General features: G+C 43.2%; 1 protein-coding gene across 1 annotated transcript in view; it reads right to left on the bottom strand.

The window, feature by feature from the left end:
• Positions 1 to 24,480, bottom strand: part of CHCHD6 (coiled-coil-helix-coiled-coil-helix domain containing 6) — a 110,820-nt gene that overhangs the window by 68,261 nt on the left and 18,079 nt on the right. The window contains exons 5-6 of the mRNA XM_040568858.1: positions 8,753 to 8,773; positions 3,676 to 3,759 (exon numbers count right to left, since the gene is read on the bottom strand). Coding sequence (XP_040424792.1) covers positions 3,676 to 3,759; positions 8,753 to 8,773 — 105 coding nt within the window. The remainder of the gene's footprint in view (positions 1 to 3,675; positions 3,760 to 8,752; positions 8,774 to 24,480) is intronic.

Genomic DNA, 24,480 nt, shown 5'->3' with positions numbered 1-24,480 from the left:
ACAAACCATCTAGGATTAGTAAACACACAGTTATCTGAATCACAAATGACCACAGTCTGAAGAAGCACGTGGAACAAGTATCACACATACTTGCCCTGACCTTGCACTCAGTCCCTGGACATCCTCTTTTAGTGACTCAGGACCAGCACATTGAACTAGATGCGTTTTTGCTGTGACAAAGCACCATGGCACTCAGTCTTACTTTTTCCAGGGCTTTAGTAGAAGATGTAGGGAAAAACTCCAAAGTTGAAACACTGGAATTATTTCTTAATACATGCCCTTTTCTGTGAAAACTTTAATAAAAGACTGTCTAGAGAAGCAGTGTTTAAGGTCTCTTTGAAATAAGTTACACCCATAGTTCACCTCATGCAAAACTAAAGGCAAAGCCTTTTTAGCATTTCTATAGCTTTACTGTTTCACAACACTTTGCCCTCCCATTATAAGCTATTCCATCTTACAGATGGAATAACTGAGATAGATGGGCTAAGTAATTGTTTCAAACTCCCCAAAGAGAAACAACTATTAGAAAATGAGGAGTTTTTTGCTTCCAATTCTGTGCTCTGTCCAGTAGATTACAGTACTCTTTTAGAGATTACAAAATAAAGGGATAATATATTCACACAATCTGCTGCATTCTAGGGAACTACTGAGTTCAATTCTGGTCAATACATCTCAAAGACAGAACTGCAAGAGGAAAAGGGCTCAGAGATAACCAAGTAGAATGAGAAACCTGGAAAAAAAATCATATACAAGCATATACAAGCAGAGGCTGAAAAAAGGTGAGGACTGCTCAGCTTAATGGGAAGGGAACAGAGCAGAAATCTACAGATAATAAATAATGAAGAGAATTCCTTTTATTCCTTTCACATAAGGCATATTAAGTGACAAAAAGTATTTGAAATTGGTAACAGAATTTATAGAGTGCGTAGTTAACCTGTGGCACATAATGCCACGTGCTATCATGGCAAAGAGCTAAACAAGTTCAGAAAAAAGTGGCTGAGACACATAGAAGAGTGCTGGCAGTAATCCAAGCTCCATTACAATGAATCAAAATACTGAATGAAAATAAACTGTTTTGCAGCAGGGCATGTGTCAGCCTCTGACTGACAACACTTAGGAAGACTTTTCTCCAAGTCATTCTCCAAGCATTTTTTTTTTTTAATTTATTTAGGGGATTGGGGATTATTTGCATCTTCCTTCTAAGTCTTTTAAACTGACCAGTGTCAGAAGAAAAAGAACAGTCTGCCTGATTCAGTGCAGCAGCTACTATGTCGTAAGAAAAATGCTCCTCAGACATAATGCTATTGTTCTTAGCATCCTACCAGGAAGGTACTTGGTTGTCTCAATCAAGTGTGCTAAATATCCTTTCCAAACAAATCTGCAGGATTTCTGTTCTTGAATTCTGCTGTCATGCAGAAACGGGGACAAAGCCAAAATGAAGTTATGGAAAAGGTGAGAAGAGGGAGAATTCCTGACAGCCTGGTCCCTAGAAGGAGAAATTTTGGCTTTTTAGCTCCACATTGACCCATCACAACCATTAACTCCCAGCCCAACACCTCCAAACCATGTTCCAAATGACCATCCCCCTGAAAAGAGAAGAGAAAGCGAATTGCTACTGCTGAGCTCCTCCCCACCTCATCCCCTGATTTTTTTTCCTAATATATACATTATAAATACATATGTATGTTTATACGTATATTTTTATATGTAATAGTTGGAAGGTTTTCGCACAGTGAAAGGAATAAATAAATAAATAAATGTCAAGGTCTGCGTGTATTCAACAAATAAAAGCAGAATTATATAAAAGCAGCAGCTAATAAAAAAGATTGTTCTGTGCTGTGTTTTCCATCTTTCCAACCATTACAGGAATAAAATTATCCAGAGAGATCGAAAACCTTTTTCAGAACTAATACAATTAAGCTTTATTACACTGTTTCAAGCACATTTCTCTCCTCTTTCTCCTAGCCCCCACCACCTCCCACTCCAATCCAGACTAACAGTTGAAGGCATTCTTCCACTTTATTACCAGCAAAATGCTAGTGTTTAAGGGTCAGAAACTATCTAGTGTTTCAAGAGAGGAAAGAAACCCTGTAATTTATATCTCCTTGCTTTTGTACACCTCAGAACTAGAAGGCAGTTTCTGTGCACCTCCACAATTTGAACAGGACCATGGCCAAGCACCTTACCCCCCTGAGAAGATCCTGCGCTAAAATATCCATCACCTTGTTTAAAAGGTTACCTGTAAAAGGAATACAGTTCTGAAAAGGAAACTCAAAACGCAACAAAAGACTTCCAGACTATGACAATGCAGACTGGACACAAACTTCTCCCCATTCCGCTGTCCATAAAGGACAGACACACATACAAATTTTCCCTGTGGTTTCCGCTTTGTGGGACCAGATCTGGAGAGAAGAATATAATAGAAGCACACAGCATGAGACCAAGAAATTGCAAAAATTCCCTTTGCGTATGAACATATGGACAACTGTGATAATTAGAACGATAGCTGCTAGATTGTTTGCAATTTCACTGAACAATCCCCATTATCTAGAAATAGAATTTAAAATCTGAATGCAACACTGAGTGGTAGTTCTAATAGTTTATTTTTTAATGAACTGTACGGATTAAAGTGTTGCAAAATCATATCACGTGAAATTGCTCATGGGCATGTTTTATCATCAACGGCTTTAAAAAAGAGCTGCATGGACAATCATGCAGTAGCAAGGGGAATAGATATCCCAACAGTTTTCTACAATTTCTATAATCTGCAATCTTCCTGCGTTCTATATTCACCATCATGCTACATATTGGTAGTAAAGCTGATTGATTTCTCTGTCTCTTTACGATCCACCTTGTTCATTGCTTTGCATTTCTTTTTAGTCACATAACTACAAGTCGGATGTATGCAACTCCCTGTCAGGAGGTCTAATTGTTTCAAATTGAAGAAGATTATTCTCCACGTTTATTAAAAAACAAAGACTACTTATAACATTATTTCATTTTGCCAGGAAGTGAAAACCACATTAGTTCATAAGGAACAGCATGGCTGCTCCTATTTTTAAGGCATCAATTTTTAAAAACTCATCATGGTAAACAATTAAACAGAGAAGCAAATCCCACGTTTAGGGGAGAGATTCAAATCCCTAAATGGATTTTCAAAGGTCATTTCAGGCTTAAAAGATGCTTGACGGTGCCTCTTTAAATCATGTTCATTTCAGAGGCTTATCCAGCAAGCAGCAGTGTGCTGCAGCAACATAGTTTGAACTGCTGGGGTCCCCAGAGAAAAATTAATAATACAACTTTAATTCATATTTATAGCAAGATTTGTGATTTTTTTTTTAATTTAGCAAAGGATTTCTAACAAAAGGAATAAAAAACACAGCAAACCTAGCTTTCACCTAAACCCTATGGTGAAAAAGAAAATAAGAGTTTGAATTACCATAAACCTTTTAAAAAAATCATCTAGTTTAAAAAAAACACATCTCAAAAGTGAGTTCTTCAGAAGATTTGGTTTGTACAGCTTTATCATTATTTAATTATGTAAGGGGGGGGGGTGCAGATAAAGGGTGCTAACAGTTCCAGGTTTCAGCACAATGCTTCTTGTTTCTCTGCTCAGATCCGCAACTGACCCCGTTAGAATTTGGAGGCCACAAACAAAAGACAAGTTAGCCTTACCTTCCTCTCAATGCGGGCCAACTGCTCTTTATAGAAGGCTTCTTGCCTCTTCAGCTCTGCCTCCCTGCCTTGCAGCTCCATGGCCTGGGAAGAAGAACAAAGGAGCATCAGTAGAAGAAGCAATTAAAGAGCGCGAGGGCAAGGAAAGCACATGGGACGCAGGCTGGAAGGAACGCGGAAAATCCACATTGCTCAGGACAGGTGTATGGGATCCCTGCCAGGGGAACTTCAAACCTTCAGTGTTCTGGGTCATTTTGGACTATCCCCAGAAGTCTGAAACACTCTAAATAGTATCATACCCAAGCTCGTTACCTTGTTTTTATTTCTCCTTTTTAACTGAAAACCTGTAATTACGGAAGGGTGATATGTCTGGCCTTTCCCATCATCTTTTTCAGAAGTCCACCTTATCAAAGTGTGTTACATGAATCGTGATGTTTATTGCTCCACTTCAACGTTCCTCACATTGCCTTAAAAATAAACCTCAAATCCTCCACTTCATCAACACTTGCTCCTTGGAGTGTCAGCAAACTCCTAGATATAACACACCCCTACAATCACGACGGAAACACCGAACGGAAGTCTACAGCAGCGTTTCTGTAAGCAACACATCCTCACAGCCTATGCATGTGCTTTTACACACCTGTATAAGACTGCTACGACAATTAAGTATTCTCTTCATGTGCTCTCTGCACAAACACCAGGGCTCCTCTGGCTGGGTGATGCAGATCTAGAAGGGAGACAGGGGTAGGAATTTCTCTTCGTTCTTCCGAGGTTTAACTGTGGCAGTTCCATAACAGCAAATTTGGTATATGAAAACGTCCTCAAAGCCTAACCCGGCCATCATCTAGACAATGCCCATTTAAAAGAAAAACAAAAACCAAGTTGTGTTTCTAGCAATGACTTTTGCCTTTCAGCTCTTTAAGACCGGCAGCACTTCACTGCATTCCCACCCCTAAACTGAACGAGCATTAAGAAAACATGGCATTGATGGAACTGAACCAAGCTTTTTAAACCTAAAAATAAAAAGCAACAATAGAAAGAAGAACAGCACTTGTATTTCTCTCTCTACCCCACCCCACGATCTCTGGGGCCTCATAAGTTACCACCAGACAGAAGACCTTTCAAACTGACTGATAATGCTGTTTTTAACGTGAACACATACCTTGCTAACCCATAGTATGCCAGCAGCACTGCTCCTAACCTTAAATGATGGTACAATCACAGAAAATGCTGGTCCAATGTGATAAAGCAGCTGGGGCAGGAACATCCCCGTGCCACTGTTAATGCAAAAAATGACATCGGAAAGCAAGTTGCTGTGTATTTCCTCCTTTCTGCTCCCCTACTGATGGAACTGCAGTTGTACAATAGGGCTAAGAAGAGACATTAAGCTAGGCAGTGAGGGATGGTTGATGAGTAAATGAGTAAAGTACGAGCACATGAAATAGGCGTTGGGGGGGCAGTTTGTTTTTAAAGGAAAAAAATCATTATGGTTCTCACGTTTGTCATCCCAGACAACAGGGCCAGGGTAAGGCACAATCACTACAGACTCGCATATAAATCCCCTTGCTCTCAGAGATGCTTGATCCATGGCAAAATCTCTGGCTTAGGTTTAACCAGAGCTGTTCTATATCCTCCACCTTGCAAAGCAGCTGCAACAGCAGGCAGGAGGAGGCCAGGGCAGAGATGAGCTCCAAAGAGACAGCACAGCAACAACGGGGGCACTGATAGTAGGCACTTTGTAAGTGCCACAATTATTACCATTTTTCTCATAAGAGAAACAGAGCTGATCTTCTGAACCAAGATCCATCCATCCTCTGTACAGGACTAAGCAATTTCAACTGAAATGAAACAGACGCAAGAAGGCAGAGTGGTCTGGTGCATAACCAAAGGACCCTGATTCTCCGGCTGCTTTTCTGCATAACGCCCATAAAATCAGATTACTAAACAAGTGCCTTGCATCTCCTTAAGGAGCAAACAACTACGGAAAAGAAAGAAGGGTAACATAGTACTGTTCCTTCTGCACTACTCAGGCGGAAGGTGCTTTCAGTGTGAAGTGTAATACAGGATGAAAACAGTCAAAAGATCAACTCCTAAAAACACACGAGGCTCTTTAGTCTAAACAAATGAATTACGTAGCAGTGTAATCTCCTGGGGTAGCAGACTTTTCTGGGAGCAGGAAAACAGTACACGTAACAACGCTGGTGTGCAAGAGCTCGGTAGAGATACCACTCTGCTTCCTAGCTAATCTCTCCCACGTTATCACCATTAAATTGCAGGATGAACCAGAGGGAGCAGAGAAGACTTCTACTTGCAACTCAAACATATTTTAAATCTTTTGAGAGCTGCTACTGTTTCAGGCTGTTCAAGTACACTGAGAAACATTCGATTTAGTGAAATCTCTGCTTGAAAGTTGCTGTCTGTTTCCCTCTCCCCCCAGCTGTTATTACTAGAAACTTTAGTACACTTTGTGATGGTGTTTGAAGTATGAATGGTACAGTCAGAGCATGTGTCATTTGAAATATTCACTGTTCCAAACTGGGTTAGGCAACAAGGGACATTTTGTCTGAATACAGGATATTTATTAAGAGTTCCTCTAGTCCTGCCTCTTATTCCCTACCTGAAGTCAGAAGCCTGTGATGTCCCAGACAGAACTGGCTGCTACAGAGATGATAATAATTTCACAGGGGATTGAGATTGCAGGTGGCAAACAAAGCATCAAATACACTTCTCGCATAAAGGCCTTCAGAACTAGAGAACGGAAGGAAGAGGGAAGACGTGCATGATAACACACTGGTTTGAAAACCATACATCGGAAAGCGGCATTTCTCGTCCCCACTGCTGAAACGACATCTGAGCGTGAACATGCAGCAGATGACCAAAGTCTGGAGATGACATCTAAGAAACTGCACTGTAGAATGCAGCAGAGGGTTGTGTCAAGGAGCGAGAAGACACAAAACGAAGAGGGAAGGGAGGCAGAGTGTAGTTAGTTGTAGAATACAGGAACGCACCCAAAATTTTGAAGAGTAGCTTGGGACAGCCAAGTATTTGCAAAACAGAATGTATAAAATAGGCAATTTCCCTCTGTACAAAAACGAGCTATAGGATATATTTAGGGAATGCCCAAGAATTCGCTGTAATGGTGCCAGAAGTTAAAAGCATTACATTCGTACAAAAGGACAGTGCAGGTCGGCTACAAGCACACTACTACAGTTTCCAGGGGCATAGATACACGTGGATACAGGGACTGGCTGGGGGCTCTTTCAAGTTCTTCCTAGTTTTTAATCTTTACACTTTTTTTTTTTCAGAGCCCAAATTTTTATCAGGTTATGTAGGTGCCGCTTTGAACCGTGACAAAGAGCTGGGGCACAGTCCTGCGCGACTCCCTGCCTCCTCCCCTCCCTTTATCAAGTAACCCACTTCGAACTCGCTGTGAAAGCACCTTTTTAAAGCCATGCATTACATACTGGCTCAGCTAAAGAATTCAAGCACTGGCCTGCTAGCTGACAGACAGGCCAAAAGAAATATTTTACAAGCTTCTTAACTGAGGTAATGAAATATCATTGGTTCGTTCTCTATGAACAAAGCAAGACGCTCCTAGCCCCATCCTGAGCTGCAGCCAACATGCGACACGCAAGGCTGCGCACCTGGGTCTTCCAGAGCCGAGCTTCGCTCGAGCTACAGCCATTCACAGAGGAGCTTTGGTTCCCCCCTGTGAAATAACACCAGATTTTTATTAATTTTAATCATAGGCCCTTCTCATCATTTTGTTAAACATGAAAACTAAGAAGGAAATCTGCTTTAAAAGGGCTTCTTGGCAGGGTCAGGTTACAGCAGGGAACGTGGCTCTGAGGAATAATGCACAGCCCCCCAGCTGACAGCTACCATCAGGACATGCCTCTCTGCAATACCGTTGGGATTTGGGGATCTGGGGAGACTACTGGGGAAAAAAAAAAAAAAAAAAAAACTCTGTCTGCAAAGGGTGAGTCAAGCTAGAGGGAAGGGTCCATACCTCTATCTATAAAGAACTTCCTCAAAAGCAAGTCACAGCTCTTGGCTAGATCAGTGCAAAAATATTTATCTTCTTGGCAAAACACATCCACCAGCCCCAGACGAACTAGTGAGATGATACCCAGAGAAACAGTCAGAGGCAATCCAAGGAAACAAGCTACAGGGATGAAGAAAGGTCCTTAAGGCTCTTACAGATGCCTTGTTTCTACCTCATCCTGTCTCTGCTGAGGACTGACCAGCTTCCTCCATCTCTGCGGCAACACGGCAGGGACGTTTGGGCCGGGCACCTCCGCTTGCCACCTTCCCAACTGCAAATTCTCACAGCTCATGCTTCCCTGGGGCTCCTCCAGTCCTGGTAGCAGCCCAGGTGGTGGGGAAGAAAACCAAACACTATTAAGGGCTCCAAGGACAGACAAAGGAATTGGCTGAAGAACAGAACTACCTCCAAAACCAGCTAGTTGGCACGTTCCTGAGCGAGCCTAAGGGGAAGGGCAGGGCTGAAAGGGCAACACCAAGACAGCCGGGGCAGCCCGCACACACCGTGCCTGAGACCCAACAGCCCAGCTGGCCACGGAGCTGCTGCCGGACGAGCAGCCTTGGGGAGCGTTCGCCCAACTTCCACCTGCAGCAGCATCACCGTTAACAGGGAGCTGTCGGCGGCCGCCATCCCAGCCCCGTGGGACCTGTGGCATCGCTTGCTTTTTGTCCTCTCTCGCACTCTCTCGAAGGCAGGCGACTGTTTGTTTTGTTTTTAGACCCCAGATGCAGACTCGCAGCCTCAAAAAGCAGTACTGGTGTAACCTTAATTTCCTCCTGTTTCTGCTGCTCTCTTAGCCAACTACACACATCACCAGATCAAGTTTGGTTTCAGCAGCTGTAAGCTACACAAAAGGAACCAGTGAAAACCTTTATGGAGGAAATAATATGCAATTTTCTAGCTGAACACCTTTTAAAATGTAATGACAGAAAATAAAATCCTGCATCTGTGCTCAGCAATAACAATCTCTATGCGCACGGTAACAACATGACACTTGGAATAAGCAAGATCCAGACAAAAAAGAGAGCTTACCCAGGCGGCCAAATCCGCAGGCTTGGAATAAAGAGAGCGCAAGAGAGAAAAGAAGGAAAAGAGAAGAAAAAGAGAAATCAGTGATTTATGGAGGCCGCCTGCTGCTGCACAATACAGCTTTTAGTATGACAAGTTTAGAAAAGTTCCTTAAAAATGACAAGCATCTTAAACAGTGCAGTGCTGTCCCCTGTTGGGAACTGTGCTATTAAAGCAGAAACAAAAGCACACGTTCCCCCAAATAAAAACAAAGCAAAAACCCCAAAGACTGTCACAAGATCCCCCTTTAGAGCAGGAGCTAAGCACAGCCAGCTGTGAGGCAGCCGTCCCAGGGAGCCAGGCAAGGCACTGCACGCTGTTAGGGATGCTGATGCCCACGGCATACACCAGGGAACGGGGCAATGCTGGGCGTACTCGGAAGGAGGCGGCCAACAACTGCACTGTCTGCAAATCCCCTGCGAAGAACAAGCATCTTTTTGCAAGGCCAGTTCGCCCAAATAGCCAGGGATCTTTCCTGGACAATTTCAAGGAGTGCCTCCGCACAGCAAGTCAGTTGACTGGTGGGATTTCCAACCAGATCTCCCTCCACAGGCAACCAAATACTTCGTGCACAGCCCAAACCCCTTTGCTAAATCCAGGCTGCCTTCCACCGCTCCTTCGTCTGTTGGCAAGCCAAATTAAGCAAAAAGACAAGCAGATCGAGCAAGCTGCAGTATCGCCTCTTATTTACTTATTACTACTTTTTACTCTTCCAGTAACCCAGCAGCAGCAAGGCAAGTACAGGATGATAAACGTTTCATGCCCATAAACACCTCCTCCCGAAGCCAAGGCATTTACGAGGCAGGCACAGCCCTCGTTTGCTGTCAAGGGCTGCAAGCCTTCCCTGCCTCTCAGGGCCCCATTCAATCAGCAGCACACTCGCTACGCAGGAACTTCGGCAACGCCGGCCTGCTTTATTACGATTATTTATTTGACGGGGGCTGACAAGGCAGGAGGAACCTTCCTCTCGGTCATAGTTCAGTGCCAGAGGGAGCAGACGGAGGAGCGCAATGCGTTTATGGGATCTGCCATCACTCGCATGGCACAGAGCGACCACTGCAGGTAGCTGAGGGGTGAGGTAACACCCGCCGCGTGCCTCGGCCGTCCTCATCCTCTGCAACAGCTGAGAGGGGTGGATCCGAACACCGAAAGTTCAGCTGGGGAAGCCAATCCCCCCTCCCGCAGACAGGTTTGATATACTGGCACCAGGTCGTTGGCCGAACAAGCCAGCACACAACAGGTGTTCACCCGTAATCACTGACCGATCTTGACAAAAGCCTGATCTGAATAACATTTTTCTTCCCACTGATTTTTACAGTCGGGACAGATGCGCTTAGTTGTTTTTACATTTTAGCAGTTGTGAGGCTGTCCATCCTCAGCAGATGGGCAGGAAGAACAGCGGGCTCTTTATGGTGTACATTATTATTTCAGCAGGTAGGTCATGCACGCTGCTAGCTCCCCACTGGATTTGCATGTTATTCCTGGGACACCTAAGCCATCGAACCGGGTGGACAAATGCTTATATGACAAAATAATCACAGGGCACTGACTCAGTGGCACCAGGCTGTTGCTGAGAAGAGAGCAGGGAGAAGGAACCCATCACCAAGAGGCAGTCTCTCTTCTATCCCTGTAAACTATAACGCACAACAGGAGAATTACACTTGTTAACCACAGGGCATCTACTCTGCAAGTACGGCCAAAGGTGGTCATTTTGCCACCCTTGATGAGGGAGAAAAATGATTACCCCAAGAATAGATGGATATACTCCACTGAAAGGCAACAGATGCAATAGGGTATAATCCTGTGCTGGGAAAAAAAATACTTTTGGAGTGAAGCACACACTTAATAAAATATAATAAAGTACAAAAATAAAATCTCAAGAGGGCTACTGGTTTAAGTTTTGCTACCTACTTAAGTCTATGCTAAGATCTTCTAGTAGACCAGCATTTAGCATCGTTGATAAACAAAAACACATCATGTCCACAAATATTTTTAAAGTTTAACTTATCTGGGTTCCTTGCTTCCTAACCATGCACAAGTCACTTCCAGCTCCCAGCTCGAGGCTTGCTAGTTTTATGATGCCCTCCCGTGGACACAAGCCAGCTTTTAGCACTGTTGGTCAATACTGCTGCACTCGTCTGCTAAAGCAAGGGTTAATTTCTCTTCCAGATAACCCTCTGGATAGCAATCACTGGAAGCTGAATAAATATTGAACTTAATCATTTGAGGGCAAAATCAAACCAAGATACTCCCTTTGATTGTACCAGAAGTAAAAGGCTGTTACTGAAATGGGACCCAAGGTCAAACCAGCAACCCCTGTCGTCCTCGGTATTTATACGGAAGACAAGACACAGTCTGCTTCGAGAAGAGTGTGGCTGGATATGGGAACTACATTAGTAATGCATTTTTTGTACAAAATACATTTTGGTACAAAAAAAATTTGCATTTGAGCATGGATTCTGCAAGCAGGGGATGTTTTCCCACACATGTATCAACAGTCCGACTTCCAATGAAATCATGAACACAGCGCCAAAACTATCTCACGCATACGGACAATTACCAGCGCTTTCTTTTCCCAGATCCATTCACCGCATCGCCCACGCACGACTGCCGTAACAGCCACACCACTCACGTCTGCCATGGTCTGGAGAAACGTAAAAAAGGTGGTTAAGAATCAAAATACAATTCTGCAATTGGTGGCATGGGCAGAAGGGATCAGCGTGGTGCAGAAGTGGCCTGAGGGAGGGCAACACCGCTGGAACCCGACTGGAACCAGTTTCACCCCAGAAGTCCATTCCTTCGCCATGGACACTAACACTGTTGTATAATTAATCGCACTACGGCGTGACCAATGACTTGAGAATCAGACTGCCAGCCTAGTAGAGATCGCCTACTGAAGAACTCAATTCAGAATATTTTTAGGGGCACTGCCAACTTTGGGAGTGGAAGATAGAGTGGGAGATGCGAGAAATGAGAGGCAGCAGGTGCCCAAAACCTAAGACAGCTGCTGGCAACAACTCTTTGCACTCGTGTCGGTATCTGAAGAGCTCTGCAGCACATATTCTAACATCTTGATGACCAGACTTCATCACTGAATGAGCAAAGAGTCATTTCTCCATAAGGCAATAATCCAGCTCTAAGCTTTTCCATGATGGTAGGAATTAAAGAATTTAAAGAATCTATCTAGACATTCAGTACCCACTCCAGACCCTTAAACACCTCCAGTTTAGCGGAAAATTGAAGCAGTATCACTATTAAATGTAATGAAAGTCAGAGATGTAACCAACTGACACAGGAAAGGAAGCAGGAAGAGACAAAACTGAACAGCAATCAATTTTAAGAAAAGGCTGAGATGAAATTGCTCCGCTAATGTATACAGAGCGTACACAATCCTATAAATATGGAGGTAGGAAGTATCAGAAAAACCTTCTGCCCTTTTACGATTCAGGGACAACCGCACTTCTAATACTTATGGCGCTGCTGCAAATAGGTTTGCGTTGCTGACAGTTGATAGTTTTCATTTGAAACAAAATAAAGAGAAACCTATTTTTATAAAATCCAAAGTAAACCATCTGCTTTCGTTGCCTGCTTTAATACCGCAGCCCATTCCCACATTCTCCTTTTCCCATCACCACTTCTCCAGACGCATACATACATACAGAGCTTTCATTTTGTAGGCTGCCAACAGACAAGGCACTCGATGTCTATAGGAATCTTGCAGAGCGTTGGCTCTCCAGAGATGTACACTCAAGATGCTCAGAGATTGCTGAAATCCCTGCTCTGCCTATTAGACATAAGACTCCTAGTCCCTGACCAATTTAACCAAAAAAGCACCCAAAAAACACACGCTCCCAAGGGAGGGCATCAGGAAATTCTCCATTAATTATGACTTTCTATCCCAGAAAGTATTTCAGACCCTGCTGAGTCAATGAGGTATTTTCTCAAAAAGCTAGAATCAAAGGCCACTCAACTCTTCCTGGATTATTTCTAGCTCGTAATCATTAATACTGACTCTCATTATGCCAGTCTAAGGGTGGCATATGGCTTTCTAGGGATAGTACAGACGGGGGAAAACAACAGTTACGCATGCTTGCATCCCAATCTCATTTCTGTGCATGCATTTGGGGATATAGCTTTCTCTTGCCAGGTTCTTAAATACTAAATATATTAGCTCCCAAGTCAAACAGTCAAACATTACTTCAAACACAACCACTATTTTGCAAGAAATCATGATGACATGAATAATCAACCCACGTGCCTCCAAGCAGCAAAAACGATGAGCCATGCGAGCTGAGAAGGAATTCCCAATCCGCACATGCTCCCAGACACTAATGCAATTTTTACCTGTGTCTAAACAAAACAGATATTTATAGGGACCAGCCACTGGATACAGGTTTAATATAGTACAGCGAATCCGGAGTTCCTTCTACAAGATTAGAAAACTAATTTATTTTTATTTAAAAAAAGATTATCTCAAATACTACACAGTTTAAGAGAAATTCAGTTGACTTTGAATCTACTTTTTAATAAGGCAAAGACTGTCTTAATTACACGCTTGAGTAAGAAAATTCTTGAAAACCTTCAGTCATGATCACGCACCCCCTGTCTGTCTCTACGAATCCTTCTGCAGGTGAAGACTCAGGACTTTCAAACATTACAGAACATGTCTTTACCCACTTCAACAGTCTTGTGAATTTTCCTGTTCTCTCTGCTCCTTCATCCTAGACAGGGCACACTTTATGCAGCATTACAAGGTCGGTGTCCTTCTGGGGGTAAAAATCCAACCTCCCAGTTTCCCAGGACGTTTGCATGAAAGAGCAATCAAGATTTAGAATAAATCAAGTGGATTCCAAGGCCTTACTGAGAGGACCACAGAAAGTACGGACTTCACTGCAGTCTCCCTCCTTCCCATGATTACCGTAGAGAGACGAGCAGGCAGCACTACATTTCCCTACAACCAGTTCTGAAAACGTATCTCTGTCTTGGCCTGCAGCATTCCCCACATCCTAGGCCGTGGTCAGTGTTATGAAAAGGCTGCCAATTAAATTGTGGTTTTGAGCTACAGACAAAATGTCCACTAGAGACTCCGTTTCTTGCTTCAAAAGCACTTGCATCCCACTGTGTGTTTTAGGAAGTGAACGTGCTGGTTCTCAGCTACATACTCTCCTGGCTCCCCACAAGGCTGGAATCAGAGAAGATGCTGCAAGGTTGCATGTTTTAATGAAGCCCACGTAAATCATAATGAAATTATTTGCAAGAAGAAGAGTATAGATTCAGCGACAACAAGAATTTCAGGCTATTGTAAAACTGAATTCTTTATTTTTCTATTGCAACCTCCGGGGCATGATTGTATCAAGAGCAACTTGCAAATCTATGTCACTGCCAGCAAAATTTTGATTTCCATTTGATAGGACAATTTGCAAACAGCAGTTTTCCACATTGTGCAAGTGCTTAACATTTGTAAGAACTACAAGGATTCAATGCTGATTCAATGCCCATTTACTGGGTAATGCAACACACTCTTGCTCTAGGCAGGTGGCTCGGAAAAATCAGGGGGGAGACCATTCTCCCTCTACAAAGGAGCAGTAACTGTCAGTCTCTCAGCAAGGATCACAAGCCAGGTGTTGTTGCTATCGCAAGGAAGAGAGTATAGACCGGGTGCAGCAGGAAGAGTTAAGCAGTTTGAAGAATTTTATTTAGGAAAAAAAAGAAACGTTGTTTCCTTCTCAGTGGAGCTCCTGAAGCATGAACATGATGCCACATGCTAAGGAACCAAAGTATTTACTCCTAGACCTTTTGATCAAAAGCAAGAAGCTTGAAATGTAGCTTTAAAATACTGTATGCTCTAACTATACCAGTCGGATGACCTGACAGAGCCAAGATTCATGCTTCACGAGTTTGCAAATTGAAAGAGTCAATCCAGCTCAGAGTATCGCAGAACCCTAAAGACAGATTGCTGTATTTATTGTACTAGATACTATTTACAAACATATCTCCACACTGTTTGCTCTCTAATTACAGTTGGAGCACATACAATCATTTATTTTGTGAGCTCCTTTTGTACACTACACCTCCAAAGTCAATGAAAGTAATTTTAAGAACCCGTTGATTGATTTATTGATCAAATAAGTTGACCGGTGCAGTAGACTAGAAACAACCAGACTGCTAAGTGATTTGACAAATATTGCTGGAGACTTGTCACTGAAGGCACTGAAAGGAAAGGAAAAAGAAACCTACCTTTCAAGGTGGGTTCAGGGATTTTTTTAGGCTCTCTGCTAAGAGCTGGCCCTACAACTTCACTCTATATGCAGGCTGCTTGGTCAAGTGCAGTCCCCAGACAGGTGTTTGGGGTAACTCTGCCCAGTCCGACACTCAATTCAGCAAAGTTCAGCTCCTATTGCCAAAGTACAGTGAGGGTGGGCAGAGGGGTAGAGTTTGAGAGAAAAAAGGGAGACTTGTACCAAACCAAGGCCGTGGGACTGGAGAAACACAGGCAGCGATCATCTCCCACAGCGCTCTGGACAGATTTTTGGGAATTCTGTGGTGAGACTTCACTGCAGCTTTCAGCGAGCTCCAACAGCAAGGAGCCGATTTACTGAAAACCATATATCTCATCAATCAAGTGTTCACTGTGACGGCCTATTTTTTCCTATAGATTTAATTGTGATTTAATGAGGTTTTCAATGAAACATGTTGGCAGCTTTTCATCAAACGAAGCTGAGCACAACTTGTACTCATTTCCACTGTCCACTCGGTCGTTAGAAGAGCTGTCACCCAGCTGAAGGAGTGGTTTCCTAACAGGTAGAGGAAAGGTACACAAACAAAGCAGGAAGCAAAGGAAAAAACTTGCATTACTACTATTGTTTGTACAATATTTTAGATAATCTTTTTGCGCTGTGTCACTGAAGAGTTTAAATTTAACCCCAGATCAACAAAGGAATTAAATGTCCGAGGCTAACAATATCTTTTTCCACTAGCATAAAGCTAAAGCAGGAAAAAACAGCCAGGTGCAGACAAAATAAAATAGCAAGACCACATTCACTATCTGTCATAACCTCTCAGCATTTTTGAAAGTGAATGCCACACTTATCAAAACAACCTTTAAAATAAAAACCTTTAAAAGCGTATTTATCTCATAATATTCTCTTTCCTGTCGTGTAACATATATATTACACATATATAAAATTAAAAGAAAAGCCAATTCAAAGAGCCAATGCTCCAGTGCTCCATTTTCCATTTAGTGTTGGTTATGTACCTACAGAGACCTTAAAACATTTTAAAGGATCAAGCTTTCCTTCTCATTAGTACCACCGTCACGTTGTTCTGAACTGTGGTCATATAACCTTTTGCACCTTTTCACTCTATTGAATCAATCTCCCCTGGCAACTTCTGGTGTGGCACTCTGCTCCCCCTGCCTCTGGCTCTTCTTCCCTTGCTAATTCTGTGTTCAGAACTGTGAAGCACAAAATTAGACGTTTCAAATTAAGCAAGGAGAGAGAATGAGAGAACCTTATTAAATCAACATTAGCATCAGAGTGTCTTTAAAAGAGAAACTCAATTGCAAAATATTACTTGTCTCTAAAGCTCTTTGCATTGACAGAAATGAGAGACGGGCAGCAGCCAAAGTCGTCTTCCTCTGCCCCCAGCCTCCTCCTGCTGCTGGTCACAGTGCTTGAGCAGTGAGAGCAGGATCCCTTTCAGACCACAGCCCCAGAGGAAGCAGAGCTTACCTTGAACTCACAAGCTCTGGAATTGCCAAGTAAAAAGGACAAGGTCTATTAACATCACGTTGGAAAAAGGAAAAAAAAAAAAGATAAAAACCACCCACACACAAAAAACACACACAAAAGCAGGTTCCCTTCTCCTGCCAAGTATTCCCCAACACTGGTTGTTCCCTAAGTCACAATACAAGTTGGTCATTTCTTTATTTTGTACAACAAAAAGAGCCGTTTCAAATTTTAGTTTTTACCTGCAGTCCCTAACAAGCAAATTTATTGTCCCTAACAATCAAAATTACCAGTGACAGTCAGTGCATTTTGTTCCAAAACGCCTGTACTTTCTGATGGGAACCTGCAGCTCCCGGCCACGTACGCTTCAACTCCTTTTCAATGTAAAGCACTGGAGCATCACACCGCTCCCTCTTTGCCAGATAATTAAACGTGTTTTTAAAGCCAGAGATCACCTGTGAGCCTGCATGGTCTTTAAACACGATGTTCCCTTGGCACTTTTGAGGAAGAGCTGGTATTTGCACCTTGTGTCAGTAGAATGAGTGAACACACCTTACACTTTTGTGACACGGGCTACGTGCTCGTCTGTCGGGCTGACACCTACAACAGCGAGCATTCCACCCTGTAAGGAGAGCTTGTAACGTGTGCTGGTAAGGAGAACTACAGAAACAAATCTGACTAAAATAAGTTTAAAAAAAAATCTATTTCAAAACTATTTTAATGCTTATTTCAGTGTTTAGAGTACCCACTTAGCTAGGAAATGTTATCCTAAGGGCAAGTGGTGTGACACTGAAGCTCGGTTCCTAAGGACAGCGCAAAGTTTTCAAAGCATTTTTGGGTAAAACAGACGCTGCTCCAAGAGAAATAAAGGCTGCAGCATTTGATTGCTCCAGTCCTATCACACAGTGGAAACTTTTGTATTAGCCAGGCGCAACTGAAAACTTTGCCTTTTGCAGACTTTTAAGTGCGTTCTCCTTACAAATAAAACAACATTTTGAGGAGCCAGGGCTGTTTGGCAGTTCTGGTATCTCTGCAGAGCTGTAGTAAAAGCAACCACTTCTTCATCTGACAGTCATGCTTAGGGGCCCTAAATTAAGCGCTAGACAAAGTAGCTCCTCCACCAGAGAATCAAGATAAAGTGCACCAAGGAAACAGGAAGAATGAGAAGGAGGATAAAAGTAACACCCACGAGAACCAGTGACAAAAACTAACTTGGTTGTTAAACAGCCCTCTACCCAACATCCTTGTTTTGTAAAATGAAATGCTTCATTTTCACCCGAAAGGGCAACAGTAGCGACACAAGACTGCTTGGAGCTTTCCAAAATGAAAGGGCCCAATGAAAACGAGCAGTTTACCATTGAATTAGAGAGCTGAAAAGCGCGGAAAGCAGAGAAGTCAGAACGCAGCGCTGAACCTGCAGTCCTAGGGCTGCCCTCGATGCCTTTTCAGGCTGGTAAGAAGTCTTTACTGCAATCAACTAAGTGTCTGCTACATGCTTTTCCTCCAGGAAAGGGCAACGCTAAGCAAAAACTGAAAACATTTTTATTTTTTAACCTATTCCCTGCTGCAGCTATTTTTCTTCGAACACAGACCTAAAAGTGGCCTCCAGCAGCCTTCAAGTCCAGTCCTTTGCTTCTGTAGGGGCAATCACTCAGTGCCTTTAATGCAGCAGGACAGTACCTGGAGTGAGGGATGTCTAAACTGAACTATAACGATAGCGGTTTATGAAGCTAAGCACTAAACAATGATCAAAATTAACAAACTAATGATCTTCCTTAATACAAATTGCATGGGTCTCCTGCAAGGCCTTCTCTCTTATACGCAGAACATTGAGATGTGAAAGTGAGTACCACACCACTTCAGCTTAAAAAAAAAAATGAAAAAGGTAAAAATGAGAGCATTCACCAAGTAATAGTCTCTTTTTCCAGCAACACCAAGTAATAACCTGCCATTTACACACACTCTTTCAGCTCTTTAGTCCACAGCCCCATTCTGAAAATTTTTCAGGAAGCAGCCAACTTTTACCTGCCACGCAAAATGGACAACTAAAAGAACAAATAGTAAAGGCTGAATTTCTGCAACTTCCACCATATAATTATGTTTCTTACACATCAAAGGTCAATTTGATAAGGCAGCAGATACCAACCCGAGAAGCAAACAATGAAATATGTAGGCATTTGAAGTCATTTATAACTGAAGGCTTGGAAAAGCTTTGAAAGAAATTCAAAGAAGTTTTAAAACCCTGCAAAGCACCAAGATCTAAACAAGCAGAATGTTCTAAGGGTTGGGGGGGGAGAGGGGGGGGGGGCAATTTGCTTTGTTTAAAACAAAAAACAAAGAGCAATCTGTTCACCTTTAAAGATCTCAATGAATATCAACACATCACAACAACACTTCTTGAGGTAACTACTGTTCCAAGGAAACTAAAGCACAAGCAATAATTTGTCCTGGTTCATGCAGAAAATACGAGACATGATCATGACTGATAACTGAGACCCAAACCATAGAAGAAAAGTATTTTCATCAACCATGCATTTGTGCAGATTACTGAAAGGAAAACAGTCACAGCGTAGTGATGCTCGCCTGTTAATATCCTTCCAAGTTGGCACAACCAGAAAATTACTTCAAAAGATTTAAGTAAAACGGAACGAAAGGTTACACACATCTGGGATGAAGAGAAAGAGCTGGAGCAGCAAGAAAGCAATCCCTGTTTCACTCCGAAGTCTCGAAGGGACTCGGGAAGCAGCAGTGAATGGTGGCAAGCCATGCACCACGTCCAGGTAACCAGCGCTGCCTGCAGTGACTAGCTCGCTCTAGGTGCCAGCCCACCGCCTACTAACGTCAGTACAGAAAATTTGCTGTAAGCACCGAGAGGATTCTGAGGAAAGGAAGAGAAACACGGAACAAGAAGAGGTAAGTGAGAACACAACGCAAAGAGTCACAGCACCGCTCCTTTTCAGTACTAACTCCTGGCTGTAGCACCTAGCCCACTTTGGAGACATCAGGAAAATGGAGCCGGCTCATCATTGTTCCATTTTTCAAGCAGCAAATCAGGAATTAATATTCACGGGTTCCATGACTGACATAATTGCAATTTAAAAAGGGCAATTAATCATCAGCCACACTGGCAGCTGACTTGCCAGGCTGGGGATCCTTTCTCTCCACACCCGCCAACATACAGCAGGCAAAAACATCGCATAGGCACGCAGAGCCGGGAAGTGCCATTCGCCCCCTTACCCCACTTTTCTTTCACAAGGTATGCTTTATTATTGCTTTTACCCAACAAGCACACATGACCCATCTGAATCATTTATGAATGCTTTCCCCAGGTGCTCCCCCCGAAGTTGGCCAACCAGCCACGTGGGTAAGAAATGCTCTCCCCATGTTTTCCCACTCATGCCAGAACAGAGAAGTGAGGCAATGAGCTCTATCTATCACCTCCGTTACGTAGCCCTCCTTGTCTCCTCATTTTTCTTTTTATCTTTGCATGAACTAGTACTTTTAAAAGAGACATCTCATCTCATTCCTATTTGGAAAGTATATTACAGCTCTTCAATATGAATGCAGCTCCAAAGAAACTACTAACAAAGGCTGATGAAACTTTAAACCTGACAAGTGATTTTCACAAGATGAGTCCAAAAAGTCACTAAGGCAGTATTTACCTCCATGCCTGTACAGGGAGGTTTTCCAGCATGCTTTAAACAAAACCAAAAGCCAAAGCACCTGTTCTGGGATTTGTTCTGCCACCTTTAAAATGTGAACAGCCACTGCCAGATGTGAAAGGCATTTCAACTAGTAGTATTTACAGGAGAGACATTTGGAAGTTAGGCAATGGTGTTTAGGTGCCTGGAAAGAAAGTTTTGAGAGACTACATTACCAAAGGGTGAGTATATAACCTCCTGCAAAAAATACGATTCTTATTATAACGTCCTTTCCTGAGAGGAAGAAAGCCAAACTGACCACTGCACGCCAGCCTCCTTTATCTGGAAAGTACATAAAGCACTGTGGTGATAAATAGCACAGAAAACAAGCATATCATTGATGGAAAGATTTAGAAATCAGCAAGCTGTGAAGTCTTCAAGTGGCACACTTAAGACAATGTCCTTGGGCCAAAGAAAATATATGACATACATCTAGGCCAAAGAAATCTTGCTTTAACAGGTGCAACTGCTGCCAGCGAAGTGCAGCAGATACATGGTGACCGAGGACGTTTGTTGTAACACAAGCTGTAAAGTCCTCCCCTCCTCATTCCTGCCAGTCAGCAACCAGAAATTGACTTTCATCGTAACAATACAGGAAAAGATTTCAATGCTATTGTATATGAAAGAGTAATTTCAGTCCTAAGAACCGTCAGGATGGAAACTGGAACACAATTACGTATTACACGCCCTGGTCAGCGCTCCAAACAAAGGTAGTTGGCAGAACGTCTCTGTCAGCAGATAACACCAATAAATGGCCTCATTTCCATCTATTAAAAGATAATAAACAGACCTTGCTTCCTCATACTGTCCTCGTTTCTATCAGGTCCTTCTCACAGTTTGCTACCTCTGTGACACATGCTCCAGGTTTTCTTCATTCACAAGCCTCAGTGCATCCTTGCAAGCTAAATGAGGTGTCTACGACCCACTTCTCTTAGCTTTGTGGAACTAGACAAGTGCAATTATAAGTCCCCTCCATCTTCTTCTTCATTCAGATTTTGCAAGGTTTTTAGAAATCTCAAAGAACATTTTGTTCCCACACAGACCTTTACCTTCCAGGGACACAGCTGTCATGCTGCCCACTTGCCCTTTATTCAGACAGGACTGACCACGTCCTCTCTACCAACAAAATCACTCCTTAACAGGCAAGGGAGTGAGGTGTTAAGAAAAAGCAGGTCTTTCACTCAAGTATGTATCCTCTCCCAACCCAGGAGTAAACAACCTGTAGCTCAGCTGCATTTCCTCATTATGAGGGACGGCATCAAAGACTTCTGCCGGGCTCTTCTGCACTCAGAGAGGGTGTTTACAGAAAACAGAGCTGGAAGTAAAGCTTGAAGGCTAAAAGAAAAAAGAAAACGCGAAATACAAAGAAACTCTCTCAAACACAGCCAGGGCTCCTCGGCTGCTGCCCAAGATCATGGTCACCTCATTTCTTAAATTTCTTCCGAAGAAAAACAAATACTTGTGCTTCCAAATTTTCTGAACACCTTTAAGCGTAATGCCTTCAATCAGCACTTGCTCACATCTTCATCTTCAAGCCTGTATTACGAAGTTTTTATAAGCTTATTCCTTCCCAATGTCTCGCTCCACATCAGTAAGAGCCACTAATAGAAGACAGAGACCAAAATCCTCCTCTTCTCTATTGCCTACATTTAGCAATCAGCGACTGCCTGAGTATTGTGAGAGACCCAAAGCACCGCCACGTTATTACACACTTATCTCTGCAAAACCACCCTGCACAAGTGACAACTTCCAGGCAGGGGGGAGGGGGAATTGTGCGGCTCTGTGATAATTAAAGCATAGACGAGTGTCACTGCTGTAGATAATTATGCATTAGCAGTTAAATTACTTAATGGATAAAATAAACTAAGCCAAATGTTTTGTTTTAAAGGGAATTCGGGGTCTGCAAAAGGTGCCCAACTGACAGCCCGGGAGCGCGAGAATGACAGCCCTGTGTCATTCACAGCAGCGATACACCACGCAGCAGGCTGCCACCATCCACCCAGGCATGGAGGGGAACGGAGGAGAGCTGGAGAACATTTCAGCCTGCCCAGTCACCCAGTCTCTGGTCTGTCTGGTGAGAGCCCACCCAAGGACCAGCCAGTCACTAACTAGTGAGGGAAAACTGTCTGGGGTCACTTCCCAAGTGAAGGCACCGGCTCGGATGGGTCAAATTAACTCAACCCACAGGTCTTCCATAGCCAATAGACTCCAGTCAACAACAAAAACATTGGGATAAGAAGGTATCTGACCCAAAACACAGCCACCTTCTCTCACCGAGTGCACGAGGCCTCCCCCAGCCTCTCCTCTCACCTTACCAGGGGCGCTCCCACACGCCCTCCCGTCGCTGCTCTCTCGAGATGGCTCTCCACAGTGTCCTCCTGGCTTGTTAAAGCAAGGACTCTCAAGGTCAGTCAGAATTTATAAGGCAGCCATTTCATCTTTTGTGCTTCTCTGGCTACAGTTCTTCCTAAAAGCTGATGAACGTTGGAGATTCTGCGGGGTCTGAAAGCCCTGCCAACACTGAGGCCAATTAGGAGTTTCAGGATGATGCATATTAAAGTTATTATAGGAGGCAGTTATGCAGCCAGAATAAATCTTAACTGAACCTTTAAGTGGTTTTTATAACTCTTGTTTCTCCGTCTTGAAAACAGATGAAAAGATACAAATCTCCTCCCTAAAAATCTGCAGGGATTCAAGCCAGCCACCAACTTCTTGCTCAAGAGAAGATTCTGCCCCAGCGCAGTAATTCACTTTGTCCACGGCCAGCTAGATCATCTTTACGTCTTAAACTCCGAACCACTCAAGTCAGTCAGAAACCTGCAATATCAGTGAAGACCAACCTGAGATCCTGCTTTTACAACAGCACAGCACGTACATGTTTAACTTCTGCTTAAACTCAGGTGTCTTCTTGCTATTGGCCTTCTTAGACAGCCTGCATAGTCTGAGTGCAGACAGCCAAAGGGACACAGCTATTGTAGTCAATTTCTTTTCCTTTTCTTTTTTTCTTTCTTTACAGACCAAGTTTCACAGATAATATCAAAACAGCAAATCTTGAAGAGGATCTGAGGAATAGAGGCGCCTTGATACCTAGCATGAGACAAGATCAGGACAGCATCTGCTGCTGTCCTCCTACCACTTCCAAACCCCAACTTGCAGTCTGCAGTAGTTACCTCCCCCTCTGGAAAGTATTAATGGAAACCAGCCAGGGACCCGGGGACTAAAGACAAATCTGAGGTGGCTAAGGACATCCCACATCACTTGTGAGGAAACCTGCGCTGTCCTGACAACAACCTTGCCCTTTTCCTCCGCAGCCTGAACACAGGGCAGCCGCGCGAGCTGCCAGACCCCGTGCATTTGGGCATGACAGCGAGCCCCAGCAAGCATGTGAGAAGACAGAAGCAGGTTCATTCAACACAGATCTCCAATTTGTAAATTATGCCAGCGTGCAGTGGCCTCGCAGTTCTAAACGATCTATTTCTACAGAAACCAATGGACTGCAAATGCACAGGGTAAACTCATTCTGAAAAATATTACAGTAATTCCAGGAGAAGCTAGAGTCAGAATGAAAACAAATAAGTAAAAACTTTGAGACGTTTCATTGGTATGCAAGCAATCTGAGAGCTCAGCAGTTCCTGGTCCACTCCTGGCAGTCTTCATGGGTGTCCCTTCACTGCCACCTTCTGGAAATACTCGATGCTTCCAAACTGCTCTCAGCAGGAAAAACACGTACGAGCTCAGCTTAGGTAGCAGCACTGGCACGCAACCAAAATGTTTATTAAAAATCGCCGGTCACAAAATAGGAGAACTACATCTAGAATCCCATCCCAAAGAAGTGAGCAGCAGACCAGTCTGCAAGATGAATACACAGAGCAGCCCAGGCTGAGCAGTGGTTTTGACCCCAAACAGTATATGTAATTCATCTCCCAGATTCTCCATGAGGTAGGGAATAGATTTTTTCCCAGATCCTAGAGTCAAAGGGGTATTAATGAGGATCTGCTGCTCGGATTATTAGACTCCACTTGCAGCAACACACCTTAAAGACTCACTTGAATGGCCAACAAACCCCCCACCCACAAAAAAAAAAAAAAAAAAAAAATCAAAACTGCTTCACTGAAAGTGAAGTTTCCTAAGAATTCAGAGTCAATAATGAAATTTAAAAATGCAGGTCAAAAAAGACATTCTAATGCCGTTTCTTTACATACACACAAGCATACATGACGCACCAGTATATTGATTTGCCAGTAGATGACTGGAATTATCAAGC

The sequence above is a fragment of the Cygnus olor genome, chromosome 10, assembly GCF_009769625.2.
Source record: "Cygnus olor isolate bCygOlo1 chromosome 10, bCygOlo1.pri.v2, whole genome shotgun sequence".
Classification (NCBI taxonomy): Eukaryota; Metazoa; Chordata; class Aves; order Anseriformes; family Anatidae; genus Cygnus; species Cygnus olor.
Note: the sequence above shows the minus strand (reverse complement) of the source record. Positions and strands in the feature narration are given on the sequence as shown.